We start from the raw sequence: 15,310 nt of genomic DNA, 5'->3' as shown, positions 1-15,310 counted from the left end.
AAAATGCATTTCTTTCATGTGTCAGGAGTAAAGATATATGGTGAGGTCACCAATTCTTCATGTTTCTGGGTCATAATTTCAGTCTGGGACATAATGTGAGCAAGTGAGGCAGCCCTGCGCGTCATCACTGAATCCCTAACGAGAAGTGGAGATTTCGGAAAGTCCCAAAGGCGTCTCCTGCTCTGATAGTTCCTGAGTTTTGTTGTATTTTGTTGGCTTACAACAGCAGAAATGTATTTTCTTAGAGTCCTGGAGGCCAATCTCCCTGGAAAGAAATTAAAGTGTCAGAAGAGCTCTCATTCCTTCAGGAGGCTTAAGGGTGGAATCTGTGCCTTGCCTGTGCCAGCCACTGGTGGCTGCCGCCATTCCTTAGCTTGTGGCCACATCACTGTGATCTTTGCATCTCTTCCCAATTGCCTTCTCCCCTGTGTGTCTGATCTCCCCCTGCCTTTGTCTTACAAACCCTTGGGATGGGAATTCTGCATAAGCCACGTATGAACTCGGTATATATTTGAATATACAAAATTTAAGTAGTAACTTTGTAAAACTGTTAGTACTCTTGTCAGTTGGGCTTGTATGAATCCTCCTCTTACCCAAAAAGAACTAGACTGTTTCCATTTTTATTTCTAATCCTGAAGCTGAATGTTTCTTCTTGGATGTGAGTTCAAATAAATTGATCTGAATAACAACAACAATAATAATAATAATAATAATAATAATAATAATAATAGTGGGATGGCACTTAGCATTCACCAAGATAATCCAGAGTAATCTTGTTATCGCAAGACCCTTAATTTAAGCACACCTGCAGGAACTTTGTCATGCAAGGTAACATTTACAGGTTCCAGAGATTAAGGCCAGGGATTAAGACAACTTAATCTAGAGATTATGGTAAAAATTTATTTCTCTCATAAAGAATCCTGGAGATAGGCAACCTGGGGTTGATATGGCTGTTGTACAATGTCAGTAGAGTGATAGTTCCGAAGTAATTGGCCAAATATATTATGTAGCAAACTTCCAAACAGAGCCAAATAAAGTGCTGAGCAAGGATTCTGTGGCTGATTATATTAATATCAGTAAGAAAAGCATCAGGAGAACCCTATAGGGGCATTTTGAAGAAGATGCTTTTGTTTCTGTGGTTAGGACGCCCAGCCAAAGGGATTCTTTATTTAGGAAGGGTGGACACACAGCCCGCCATCACGTCACTTCACAACTACCTTTCTGGGAAAGTGGAGAGGACAGTTTAGAATTTCTTTTAAGATGTGTTGACTTTAGGCTTCATTATTTTGCTTTTCAGAAATGTTCCAGACATTGTAAATAACTTATGCAGAATGAAGGATGACAGGTCAATTCACTGCCAAATCAGGAATGAGAAACTGGGGGACGGGTGTGCGGGGAGCATTGTACTTAACCTGAGCAGCCAGGGTCCAGGGGAGGCTGACATTTAGAAGGGGATAAATACAAACAGCATTTTCCTGGTGCTGTGAATAATGTGGACACAGAAGAAGCAGGCTAAAGAAACTCAACCCAAAACAGACAGTATCAACTTCCTGTCACGTTGAAAAATAACAATGACCACAACCAACTATGGGATGAAGCTCTGGCAGTAACAATAGACAAAAGAGAGGAAGTACGCCTTTGAGACTTGAGATTCCAACCGGCAGTAACCACTTGTCAAGGATTATTGTGTGACCACTGACCACAAACTATTTCCTTGGCCATCCAACAGTGAAAGCCAAAGAGCATGAGGGCACTGGGGATTCGTCCTGTGTGAAAGGTGGGGTTGCAACGCTCAGATGCTCACAAGGCCTGAACTCCATCACTAGGCCGAAAAGCATTATTTTCTTAGCGACTGACTTTCCAATGGGTGGAGGGCCGGGGGCTGCTTTGTTGGGAGGAAGCATCCATAACCCTGTCTTCAGTTAAGTGGAGAAAAGTTTTTAATATTCCCTGAAACTAGAGAAACAAAATGCTAATACTTAAAGGAAAACAACTCCAAACCAGAAATGGCAAATATCGTTAGGGTATTCAACTGAATATATTGGCCGTGAATGCTAAGACGACGGAACAGATGTGGATGGGCTGCAAAAGTATACATTTTGCTCTCAATTTTCGTGACCTGGTTCACTGTTTTATTTGAGTGAGTCAGGGTGCTGTATGAGTTTCATGCATCCTAAGCACCCCTAAAGCAGGGTGTGCTCCCTAGCAGGCAAGGCCTGCTGTGGCATTAAGACAAATTACTGGCTATCCTTGCTGCCAAATATGAGATGATGTTGCCCTAGATGTGGGATATAGTGGTGATAAAACTGCCCAATATGAGTTTTTTTTTTTTTTATTCTGAATAAAGAGTGAAAACTACTTAACCATGAGGTAGCATCTTGATAGTGGATCCTGACAATTTTATAAAAGAAGACCCTATGGCATAACGGAGAAGAGAGAACTTGATGCCACTGCTGATAGTTTTGGTCCAGAAGGGGAAGTAGTGAATATGTTGAAGGATGCTAACTGTCAAGGTTAAGAATGATAGTTATTCTTTTGGATTATATTTATCTTTCAGGATTTTCTCTTTATAATTTTTTTGAAGCTGGTAACATCAATTTAAACTCTGGACATACAAGCAACATTTTATGAGATCCAGCTCTGATTACACCTCCTATATTTATTTTTACATGAGCTAGGAAGGGATAAGGGGGAGGATGCAAGTTGCTTATGCTTAGATCCCAAGTTCAGCAAGATACCTAAAGTCAAGTGAAATTATACAAGTTCACATGGATTTCCCTGATTTATTTTTATGTTTAGCTGCTTTGTCATGGCTGTCATAGAATAATTGCATATATTTAAAAGTATACAATTTTGATACATTTGGACATATTTACATACCCATGGAACTATCACTATAGTCATGATAACGGGTCCCTTTACAATACCTGCCTCTTGCCCCTCTACCTCATCTCCAGATAATCACTGTTCTATCTTTATAGATGGGTTTGTATTTTCTAGAATCTTATAATAAATGGAATTATATAATATGAATTCTGTTTTACCTAGCATGTTTCCCTCAGCATAACAGTTTTCAGCTTTACCCATATGGTTGTATGCATTTAATTAATTAATTAATTCCTTTTAATTCCAGGCAGGATGACACTGTATGAATACACCAAAATTTGTTTATCCCTTTTTATTTTTTATTTATTTATTTATTTATTTTTTTAAGATTTTATTTATTTATTCATGATAGTCACAGAGAGAGAGAGAGAGAGGCTCAGAGACACAGGCAGAGGGAGAAGCAGGCTCCGTGCACCGGGAGCCCGACGTGGGATTCGATCCCGGGTCTCCAGGATCGCGCCCTGGGCCAAAGGCAGGCACCAAACCGCTGCGCCACCCAGGGATCCCTGTTTATCCCTTTTTATTGCGGAGAGTATTCCATTGTATGGATCTACCAAAATGTATCTATCTGTCTGTTAATAGATATTTGGATTGTTTCCAATTTTTTGGCAATTTCAAATGAAGATTTGAAGAACATTCATGTAAAAATCACTGTGTGGACATGGTTTTCCTTTTTCTTTTCTCATAGGTATTTGTATTTACCTGAATGGAACTGGGGGATTTTGTGGTAGATATGTTTAAATTTTAAATTTTGATGTTATATTTCCCCTTCATTGAATTCAGGATATTTTAAAATTTCTCTTGAGCATTCTTTGACTCATGGGTTACCTAGAGGTATTTCCAAATATTTGCTAATTTTCTAGATACCATTCTGTTTTTGATTTCTAGCTTAATTTTGCTATATTCAAAAAATATGTGGTACAATTTCTGTTCCTTTGGATTTGTTAAGGCTTGTTTTATGGCACAGAATATGGTCTATCTTGATGAATATTCATGCGCACTTGAGAGGAATATGTATTCTGCTGTTGTTGGATAGAGTATAAATGTCAGGTCAAGGGTTTTGGTTGTGTTGGTAGGCTCTTCTATGTCTATTTATTTTCTGTCCTTTTTTTTATCAGTGATTGAAAGACAAGTGTTGAAATTTCAGATATATTTGTAGATGTGTGTATTTATCCTTTATTTTAAATTCCTGTTTTTAGGTTGTTACACATTTAAGATTGTTATATCTTTATGGAGAATTGGCTCCTTTATCATTATTTATTGTCCCACTGTATCCACTGCAATACTTCTCATTCTTAAGTCTTTTTTTCTTGATATCAAATAGCTTTTCTGGCTTTGTTTTTATTAATGTTTGCATGCCATATCTATTTCCATTTTGTAACTTTTAACTTAGTTATTAATTTATAGTTGATAAATTATCATTTATTGATAAGTTAATTTAGAGGTGACTTGTTTTGTAGATAGCACATAGTTGGGTCTTATTTTTATTTTTACCTAGTTGGATAACTAGGTAAAAGCACATCTTTTCACTGATGTGCTTAGACAGTGTATATTTAATGTAACTGAGCACAGTCTACCTTCAAGTAACAATATACTGCTTCACATATACTATTAGAGCTTTACGATAATATATTTCTAATTCTTACCTTAAGGCCTTTATGCTGTAGTTGTCAAACCTTTTACTTCTATATGTATTATGAATCCCACACTGCATCATTGTTATTTTTGCTTTAGATCAGAGATTGGCAAACTAAGGTCTGGTAGCCAAACCAGTCTACCACCTGTTTTGGTTTACTGTATCATAGCCCTATCAATTCATTTATATACTTTTTAAAGGATGTTATCTTAATAGAACTGCAGAACTGAGTAGTGCCACAAAGACTATATAGCCCTTGGGATCCCTGGGTGGCTGGGCGGTTTAGCATCTGCCTTTGGCCCAGGGTGCGATCTTGGAGTCCTGGGATTGAATCCCACATTGGGCTCCTTGCATGGAGCCTCCTTCTCCCTCTGCCTGTGTCTCGGCTTCTCTGACTCTGTGTCTCTCAGGAATAAGTAAATAAAAATCTTAAAAAAAAAAAAAAAAAAAAGACTATAGGGCAGCCCTGGTGGCTTAGTGGTTTAGCACCGCCTTCAGCCCAGGGTGTGATCCTGGAGACCGGGGATCGAGTCCTACGTCGGGCTCCCTGCATGGAGCCTGCTTCTCCCTCTGTCTGTGTCTGTTCTCTCTCTCTCTCTCTGTCTGTCTCTCATGAATAAATAAATTAAATCTTTAAATAAAGATTTATTTTTAAAAAAAGACTATATAGCCTGCAATGGCTAAAATATGTACTCTCTAACCCTTTCCAGAAAAATGTTTGCCATATGCTGTTTTGATGACCGGTTATCTTTTAAAGTTGTTCCTATAATAAATAAATGATAAATATTAACTCTGTGGTTACTATTTCTGATGTTATTTTTTTTTTTATATAGATATATATTTCTATCTGGTATCATTTTCCCTGTGACTGAAAGATTTCTTTTAACATTCCTTTTTGTGTAGGTTTAATGGTGATGGAATCTTTCAACTGTTGTATATCTATAAAACATCTTTATTTCACTATCATTTAAAATAAATATTTTTGTTGGGTGTAGAATTCTATGTTGACAATAATTTCTTTAGTACTTTAAAGGTATTGCTCCACTGTCTTCTTATTCGTGTTTTTTTTATGAGAAATAATGCTTTCATGCTTTGTTCTTCTGTATATATTACCATTTTTTGGTGACTGCTTTTCTTTTTATCACTGTATTTGAGAAATTTGATTATGATTATGAAATTTGAATTATGAAATTTGAGAGATAGTTGTCCTCATAATTTCTTATGCTTAGTGGTAAGTTGATTTAAAGTTTCCAACAAATTTGGAAGCTTCTCAGCCATCATTTCTTATATTGTTTCCATTCCACTTTGAGAATTCCAATTATGTATATGTTGGACACTTGAAGTTGCCCACATTCATGAATGTTTTATTTATTTTTATTCTTTTTTTCTCTGTGTATTTTATTTTGGATAGTGTCTTTTCCTATGTCTTCCAGTTCACTAATATTGTCTTCTGCAATATCTAATATGACATCAATTCCACATAGTGTATTTTTCATCTCTGAAAGATCATTGTGTGCCTTTTAAAAATAATATAATATATATTATATATTTCACATTTCTGCTTAACATAGTCAGTTTTTCCTTCAGCATTCTTGTCATATGGAATACAGATGTAATAACTATGTTAAGACCTTTGTTCATAATCCTGTCACTGCTGTCAGTTCTGAGTTAGTGTTGATTGTTTAATTTCTTTCTTCATTATAGGTCAGATATTCCTGCTGATTTGCATGCTTGGTAAGTTTTGTTTGTTTTTTTGCTTGTTTTTTTTTTTTGTTTTTTTAGATGCCAGACATTGTGATTTTTACTTTTTTGGTGGCTATATTATTTTTTTGTGTTCCTATAGATATTCTAGAGTTTTGTTCTAGGATGTGGTTAAGTAACCTGAAAAATAGTTTGGTGCTTTTGGCTCTTGCCTGTAAACTTTGTTAATATAGATCAGGGAAGCATTTAGTGGAGGGGCACTTTTACCACTGCTAAGGAAAGACTCTTCTGAGTACTTCCATTTGGCAGAATCCTGATGGCCTCCATGTTTTGACCTCTGGTGTTACTATCATCATTATGTTACAAGACACAGGAAAAGAGATTTTGCAGATATAATTGTTACTAATAAGTTGGATTGAAGATAGATGATCCAGGTAGGCATAAGTTATACGAGCTTTTTAAAAGCAGAAATTTTCTGGATGCTTGCAGAAGAGTAGGTCAAATATGCTAAGCACAAGGATGATTTGGTGTGTCATTGCTGGCTTGAAAATGTAAAGGGATCATGTGGAAAGGATCTATGAGTGGCCTCTAAGAGCTGAGAGCAATCCCTGGCCAACAGCTGAAAGAAAATGGGGACCTCAGTCTTATAACCACAGGTAACCAAATTCAGCCAAAAACGGGATGAACTTGGAAACAGATTCTTCCCCAGAGCCTCCAGGTAAGAGCTCAGCCCAACTATGCCTTGATTTTGGCCTCATGATACCCTGAGCAGAGAACCCAGTCAAACCTGCCTGGGCTTTTCATCCACATAACAAAAATAATAAATGGGTATTGTTTTCAAGCTTCTCAATTTGTGGTTAATTAATACACAGTAATAGAAAACTAATATGGTAGCCTATGCAATATCCTGCAATTATGAGGTTTTCCATTTCTAGCCAGTGGACACTATGGCCGGCTCCATGTGTGCTCTGAGTTTTGTTCCCTCTAATCCTCTCCAATGGTTCTTTCCCTGCCATCTGATGGTTCCCTTAGGGTCCTTTGCTGGTCAGTACTCAGGTGAATGCTCCAGGGGGTCAGGATCTAACATTCTCTCTCCAAACATCTTTCCTTGCCAGCCCTCTGCCCTGCAAACTGTAGCCTCCCCACGCTCCCAGCTCTGTCACCTCGACTCAGGGAGAATGTCAGGCTCTACCTGGGTCTCTTCTCCTGCTGCTGCAGCCTGGAAACTCTGTCCAGAAAGTAAGTTGGTGATTAGGGCTCCCTGAATTTGCTTAATGTTTTTCAGAGATCATTGTCATTTGTTGACTCATGTCATGTGTCTTGAAAGCCACTGTTTCATATATTTGGTCTAGGTCTTGATTGTTTCAGGAGTGCAGGTAAATTCATTTTCTAGGACTTGATCTTGATTAGCAGCAAAAGTCCTCAGTTAAATACACTTGGGGTCTGTTTAAATCTAAGTTTAGGGGATAAAAGTCTCAAAAATGCTCACACTGCCAATGGAGGGGTCTCAGAATCCTCTGTATTTATAGATTGAAGATACCATGTTACTTAGAGCAACCTACCAATACTTTCTATGTAGATGGAGATTAAAATATCAAAACAAAGTCTAGTAGTCAACTAAGTTCTGAAAGAGAAGTAGCATAGATTGTCCAAAATCATTGGCTTTTTTACAGTTGGATTTGCCCATTGCTCTTTATGAGTCAGGTTGACTTGATTTCCAATTTCAAGAGCAGGGATCTGCGGTGATCTGATCTCCCTCCATGCTGAGTGAGTCCTTTATCCTTCTAGTAATATCAACTCCTACTTAAGAAAGGGATTCCTCCATGTTCGCATCACAAACTACCCTTCAGATTCTTTAGAGGGCATTTCCAGGGATGATGTATGTCATTCTCTTCTTTACTCACAGGTTTCCACAGCCAGGTTGCCAGAGGGTCTGGAGGTGAGGGTGAGAAAGTGAAATGGTTGCTGTGAAACTGTTCTGATGGTTGAAAGATATGAGCTCCTTTAGGAGCTTTATTTTATGTCATGGTGATGAGCAGCTCCCTCCCCTGTACCAGAGAGAGGCTTCGACTCCTTGCTCTACCTGGGCTGCTGCTTTCTCCAGCTTACCTGCAGTGCACCTGCTGGAGCCAGGTCTCTATGTGTGCATAGAGGCAGGGGAGATGCTTGCGTGCTTACTTTGAAGAAAAAAAAAAGGTATTAGCTACTAATGCTTTCCTTAGGTAACACTGTTCTTCTCACATAGGAACAAATGCTTTCAAAAGCTTTTATGGAACTGGGCAAATCATATAACTTTAGATTTAGGATGAAATTAAAGAGGCCAGAGCCACAGCATTCAAGTGTATAAAGAGGTGAGAGAACCATGTGGGTATTGTGGAATAAGGTTATTAAATCTAAATATGTGCTTTAAAGGTTGGTTTTCAAACTTTAATGTGCATGGAAATCACATGGGAAACATCAAAATGCAGACTCTGATTCCATAGGTCTGGTGTCGGGGGCTGAGTGTCTCCATTTCCCATTAGGCTCCAGGTGATGCCTATGCTGCTAGTTTGGGGATCACACTTTGAGTAGCCAGGTTCTGAAGGCACCTATTAAGGAATAAATATATGAGAAAAACAGAAATAACAGTTACAATCAGCTTTCATTTATTTATTCAGCACCTAAAGGCCTATCATGTATAATAAACTATACTTAGTGATACGGGGAGAAAGGAGAATTAGAATAAAACCTCCTCATGGCGCCTGGGTGGCTCAGTCAGTTAAGCATCTGCCTTCACTCAGGTCATGATCTCAGGGTTCTGGGATCGAGTCCCACCTCAGGCTCCCTGCTCAACAGAGAGTCTGCTTCTCCCTCTGCCTCTCCTCCCTCCCTATTTGCACTCTGTCTTTCTTTCTCTCTCAAATATGTAAGTAAATAATTTTTTTAAAAAAAGAATAAAGCCTCCTCTTGAAGTTCAAAATATATATAAAGCATTAGCCTATAAGTAGGGATAGTATCATACTTTGTGGTTAAAGATACTTGAGTTTGAATCCTGGTTTGTGAAAAATTAATCAAATTACTTAACTACTGTACAATTCAATTTTCTCTTTTGTGAAATGAAAAAAAAATAAAAGTAATGATAGTACCTACAGCTTAGGCATATTCAAGGATGAAATGAGTTGATGCAGATAAGCACCCTAAGAACAAAGACTGGCACATTGAAAAGACCAAAAATTGACTTTATAATCTAAGCAGAAAGGTGAGAAAAGTCATAAAAGGGATTTAGGTAAAATATGAAGTTCAGTCCCAGCCAAAGAGTAGTGACCATTTCTTTCCAATCCCATATCTGGAAATAGTTTTTTCTTCTGCCAAATGCCAGGCAGATATAAAGGGAATCAGTTATCCCTACTGTATGAGGAGAAGATGGGAAAGGAATATGGGAAAAAAGATGTGAGAAAGTTATCATCAATGTTGCTTTGTGTTTCTAATTTTCCTTCTTTTCTTTTATAAACTGGAAGAATTGAATTTGAACTTTGGCTCTGCTACTTATTACCTGAAATAATGATACATTTCTTAATCTGTCTGTGCCTCAGTGGCCTTTTTCTATAGAATGGGGATAACAATGTACAATGGTACAGTTGTGAAAATTAAAAGCAAAAAATGTGGTAGGTTGAATATTGGCCCCCGAAAGATATCTGGGTCCTCATCCCTGGAAATGGTGCATGCTATCTTAGATGGCAAGAGACTTTGCAGACGTGATTAAGAATGTTGAGATAGAGGAGCACCTGGGTGGCTTAGTCCATAGAGTGTCCGACTCAGTTTTGGCTCAAGTCATGATCTCATGGGCAGTAAGATTGAGCCCCACGTTGGGCTCCACACTCAGTGGGCAGTCTACTTGAAGATTCTCTCCCTCTGCTCCTCCACTTACTCTCTCTTTCTATCTCTAAAATAAACAAATAAATCTTTTAAAAAATAGAATTTTGGGTGCCTGGGTGGCTCAGTCAGTTAAGCGTCTGCCTTCAGCTCAGGTCATGATCCTGGAGTCCTAGAATTGAGCCCCACTTTGGGCTCCCTGCTCAGCGGGGAGTCTACTTCTCCCTCTGTCCCTCACTCCACTTGTGTTCTCTCTCTTGCTCTCTCTCTCTCAAATAAATAAATAAATAAAATCTCAAAAAAATAATTTTGAGACAGAGAACTTATTCTGGATTATTTGGATGGACCCAATGCAATTATAAGTACCCTTATAAGAGGGAAGCAGAACAAGATTTGACACAGAAAAAGGCAATGTGACCTTTTTCAATGTGACCACTGAATCCAAGATGCTGGGTGGCTTGCTTTGATGGTGGTAGAAAATGTCATGAGCCAAGGAATACAAGCAGTACAGCTCTAGAAGATGGAAAAGCCAAGAAAACAGATTCTCCTCTAGAGCCTGCCGAGGTACAGAAAGAGTAAGGCTGACACCTTGGTTTTGCCGCAGTGAAACTGATTTCAGACTTCTGACCTTCAAAACTGTAAGAGAGTAAATGTGCATTGTTTTAAGCCACCAGCATTGTGGTGATTTGTTACAGCTGTCACAGGAAACAAATACAAAAATTATGAAAAGCAGCCATGGAGTGCTTCCCAAATGTCATTTTTCATCCCTTCCCTAATTAGACAGCCATCACTAGCTTAAAACATCTCTAAGTTAAGGCCCCAGGAACAATTTTAATTTTCCCTGAAGAGGTCTAAAGCCATGCAATATATTCTCTTTGTCTGTAAGGTTACATTGTAAATGAAGCAGTCCTCATGGTTTTCCAGAAGGATATTAAGAAATTTGGGGACTCTACTGGTCTTGGAAAGAAGTCAGAAGACTAGGTGACCAGATGTACCAAGTGAAAACACTTGTGGCTTTCACTTTGCCCCAGCAGGGTATTTGTCTTGTGGTCTGAATCAAGTCATATGGATCCTGCCAGAAACTTTAGAAGCTTCAGAACACAAAGATCTAGTTATTTCAGAAGAGAACTTCAGAAGGGAGGAAAAAGGAAGGGATAATGATCTGTGAAATGATTGAAAAGCATCGCTTATGTATCCTTTCAAGTTTCAATTTGGAGTCTAAAACGCATTTTGTTTAGTTCTGTCTTTCTAAGTTGATGTGGACAAATTTTTGATGTTTGTGTCAAGGAGAAAGGTTTATGAAAAGGCTAACTGGTAATATTCTTGCCATGCACTGATCACTAGTTCAGTCATACAATATTAAACTCATGGGCCCTTAAATCTCCAAGAAAAATGTTCAAGAATCTCAGTTATTCCATTAATTATAAAATAAAAGGATCTTTTCTTCCCTCCCCTACACTGCACACTACATCCACACCCTTAGATGCGGGAATGCACCCAGAACAGTCCGACACTTAAGGAGAACAAATAGAGGCAAGTCAGCAGTCAACACCAGCCTTTGTGTGTTCTCACACTACCTATTCCCTTTGATCTTCCATACTCCACTAGCTGACTTTCTTAAAGGGTGATCTGAGTTCCTAGCACAAAGGTTTGTGATTATTCATTCATTCATCTAAGTATTTTTGAGACTACCATGTTGCCATGTTAACTTTAAGTAACACCTAATTAGACATATTAGTTTTGCCAAGACTTAATAGAGAGTTCAAAGCCTCCATAAAAACATGGCATATGATAACCATTTTAGTTAGCCTGGCAAGGAGCCTGGACACCCTTTGAAAACTCTTTATTCTTTAATTTGGAGAGCCCAGAAGTTGATCCTCAAATGAGATATTTATGGCAGCATTTGGGAGAATGTAACGTGCTAGGTTAGATAATCATTATAATAATTGCAACAACCACATCCCACTAGAAAACATTTGGAGAACAGTCTGTACAGTGGAGGTTCGTGTAGTCAAGTAAGGCTTCTCTCTAAAAGGATTCTTCCTCCAGACTATAAAAGGATTCAGACTGCTCCTGACTTCTGGCCTCCCCATAAAAAAAGAAGAATCTTACTTGTGCTGACTCTGCATTGAGTGCTTTCCCCCCCTCCAGTGAATCCTTGCATACCTGACAATAAGTTGGAGTCCTGACTCCCATATGCAGTATCCCATAAACTAGGTGATACAAATTGCAGGTTTTACCTTTCTTCCTCTTTTCTTGTACTTTTTTTTTTTCTTTTATTCTTTCCAGCCAGCTCTTCTGTTCCCCAGGCCACCAGTCTCCCAATTCTAACCCCTCATTTTAAGGGTCACAGCTATACTACTTAACACCATCATGAGTCAGGAAGGGGATAACAAGCTGTTTTGAGTATTATAAATAGGTGTCAGGAAGTTCATGCATAAAGACCCGTCCCTCCATTTCAGTTTAGAGAGGGAACCTGGGGCCAATCAAGGAGGACCTTGTGGGCTAAGTGAAGGCATTTCAACTTCATCCTGAAATTAGATGTTATTTTTTTGAAGAGATTTTAAATAGATGATGGTGCAACTAGATTTGCATTAGAGATAGATGATTCTAAGAGTAAGGTGGAGGACAGTTGAAACTTCTACAAGGTTGTAGGGAGGTGATCAGTATGACGAGGGCAGGCTTGGGGGCAGACAGGTTCATGAGGAAGGTATTGCGGTGGTGTAGGCAAACAGTGTTCAGACTCTGAATTAAAACAATTACAAGGATAATGGAGTGAAAGGAATTGGATGGGTAATTGGTGGCATTAAGGCAACAGCATCTATAGGAAATAGCGTGAGACGTACATGAGAGTGGGAGTCCAGGAATCAAACAGAAGATGAGAAAGCTGGGCCAAAAAAACCTTCCACATTTCTTCGTGTGGAAATAATAGTTCTTCCTAGACTAAACTGTTATTGTTTGTACTTTGTTATGACCTGTATGATATTCTACTTTATGTCTTATTTTTTATTAATGTACTCTATTCTGCTGCAGAGTGGTCAATTTCTAGGGCACAGTAACTGTTGTTTGTCTTTATGTTACACTCCTGAAATGTCTAATTCTATGCCCTAGAATAAATAGGCACTAAGTGGTGAAAGAATGGATTAAATTTTGTAGCACCTTATAGTTTGTGAAGCACTTTTAAAGGTATAAACAATTAGGTACGGGCAACATCTTTGGGAAAGGAAGATTGGCAGTTATTATTCCCATTTTCAGATGAGAAAAACCTATGGTCAGAAATATTAATACAGCATAGCTAGTAACTGGCAGAGCTGGGTTCATACATCTGGTCCAGAATCTACCACTCACCTACGGTTTTTCATAAATGTCTCAGTGTCCTCACTTATGACTGTTTATCCTTAATAAATAAAGTAGCAGATTTTCTAGCCATTATCATGTTAACTACCACAAAAATTAAAAATGGAAAGGAATGCGGAAGACCAACCCACTTAATAAGTGACAGGGTGCTCAGCAGCATTCAACGTCATTTTCTTCCTTCCAAACTCTCTCCATGTGCAGGCATTGGAAATCCAGAAACTCTGTTTTCTTTTACTAGAAGGGTTTAGGTTTTGATTTTACCAATGAGAGGCACTCACATAAAATGTAGAATGTGAAAAAAAGAGAGGCTGTTTTCTAGATACAGTTTGGGCAGGCATGTGGTTTTTCCCAAGGATTTCCAGATAACCCTCTGAGAGTCACCTGCCCTCGTACCACAGTTAGCTAAGGTCATGGGTACCAGTCTCTTATGAAGCCTTCATTTCCTGAGTTATTAAATGTTAGCAGTGGTATCCCTGATTTTCACACCACCTAGACTTTCTAGTTTGCAAAAGCTGGTAAATCCTTATATTAAATCCCTTTGTGCTTTAAATACCTATAGTGGTTCAGTTTTCCTGATTCATGCACCATACGAAGAAAATATAAGTATATTAAAAAAAAAAAGTTGCAAGCTGAGATCATGTATTTGAGAGGCAAATAGCCCTGTTGGTCTCATCTACCTTTACAGCATTCTTGCAATACAACATAGCAGCCATGGTAAAATTTTGTGAGAATGCAGGGGAGCGGATCCTAGATTGACAAATACTTTACTCAAAGTGGTTTAAATACACACTTTCAGTGGCTTGATGCTGGGGTTTGATTCTTAGAACATTTAATTTCCCAGAAAACTTGACTCTTTAGAGGAGCCCATTCCCCTAAAAACACTGGTGGAAAGCTGAAGTTTTACCATGGGTGGAATGGAGTTTCACAATGGCCATGTGCAGGAATGAAAGATTGCTAAACTTGACATTTCATGTATAGTCATGTTCAGATGGGTTGCTGATAGATGGATTAAAAAAAAGATTCTTTCCAGTAACCCATGGATTGATGGAAAGATATTCAAATAGACTGGCAGTAGAGTGCCAAAAATTTCCATGCATTCCTTTGGGATTTTTTTTTTTTTCCATTAAGTAAAATGAAGTTCTTAATGCCTGGAAAAAATATCCAACAATATGACCTTACCTTTCATCAATACTGTTATTGTCCTTTGCTTTTCTGAATTCTTCTGGTCAATGCAGATAATAAAAGCCCCTTGTCAGCCATCCAGCTACGGTGGTGACCTTTCTCTCAAATGAGCATTTCCTATTCACTTACTGCTTTGTGCTAATTTTCTAGGCTAGACAGCATAGTTGCAAACAGAATACACTGGCTTTGGTTCAGTTCTTAATATCTTGGTGAGGGAGGAGGGGAGCAGCTCACCTTTTTCTCAGGTCACTGGATTGCTACCTTTTATAGTGCTGGGCAAGCTGAGTTATTCAATAACTATTGGGCATTTCCACTGCTCTCCTAAGGCACGTAGGCAATTTTGGTGTTGCAGAAACTTATTCCCCACAAATATATTTGACACTGAATCAAACCTTGATGGGCCAAATTTCATTTTTCCAAACTCTGGGGATGGGTAGACCTGGCTTTGTGTTCAGTTCACTGAATATCTCAAAACTATTTTTCAGATGTCCTGGGTTTGGCCAAAACCAAATATACTTTGCCAAACATTTTACTTAATTTAATAATAAAAAAACCCCATCTGTATTATAATGAAAATTTAATCCATATGTTTGATTCACTTTTTGCACTCAATCCATCAAAATATTTTGTAAGAGTTATCTGAAGTCCAAGAGGCCTTCTATGCCGTTAAAAAAAAAAAAAAAAAAAAAGAATGAA

General features: G+C 38.3%; 1 protein-coding gene and 1 long non-coding RNA gene across 19 annotated transcripts in view; one reads left to right on the top strand and one right to left on the bottom strand.

The window, feature by feature from the left end:
* The window catches only part of LOC144314205 (uncharacterized), a 375,014-nt gene that overhangs the window by 320,823 nt on the left and 38,881 nt on the right, over positions 1-15,310 (top strand). For 12 of the 18 annotated variants that reach the window (XM_077898049.1, XM_077898047.1, XM_077898048.1 and 9 more), the window contains 4 exons: positions 3,575-3,613; positions 6,227-6,256; positions 7,339-7,462; positions 8,130-8,162. In XM_077898049.1, coding sequence (XP_077754175.1) covers positions 3,575-3,613; positions 6,227-6,256; positions 7,339-7,462; positions 8,130-8,162 — 226 coding nt within the window. Of the gene's footprint in view, positions 1-3,574; positions 3,614-6,226; positions 6,257-7,338; positions 7,463-8,129; positions 8,420-15,310 lie in introns of all 18 variants that reach the window. The other 6 variants (XR_013380035.1, XR_013380036.1, XR_013380033.1 and 3 more) reach the window with 3 other exon arrangements.
* LOC144314206 (uncharacterized) lies at positions 7,742-14,841 on the bottom strand. Its single transcript, XR_013380038.1, has 3 exons — positions 14,612-14,841; positions 8,333-8,811; positions 7,742-8,156 (listed from the first exon to the last, which is right to left on the bottom strand). It is a non-coding gene; the product is annotated as an uncharacterized LOC144314206 (long non-coding RNA).

The sequence above is a fragment of the Canis aureus genome, chromosome 5 (assembly GCF_053574225.1).
Source record: "Canis aureus isolate CA01 chromosome 5, VMU_Caureus_v.1.0, whole genome shotgun sequence".
NCBI lineage: Eukaryota > Metazoa > Chordata > Mammalia > Carnivora > Canidae > Canis > Canis aureus.
Note: the sequence above shows the minus strand (reverse complement) of the source record. Positions and strands in the feature narration are given on the sequence as shown.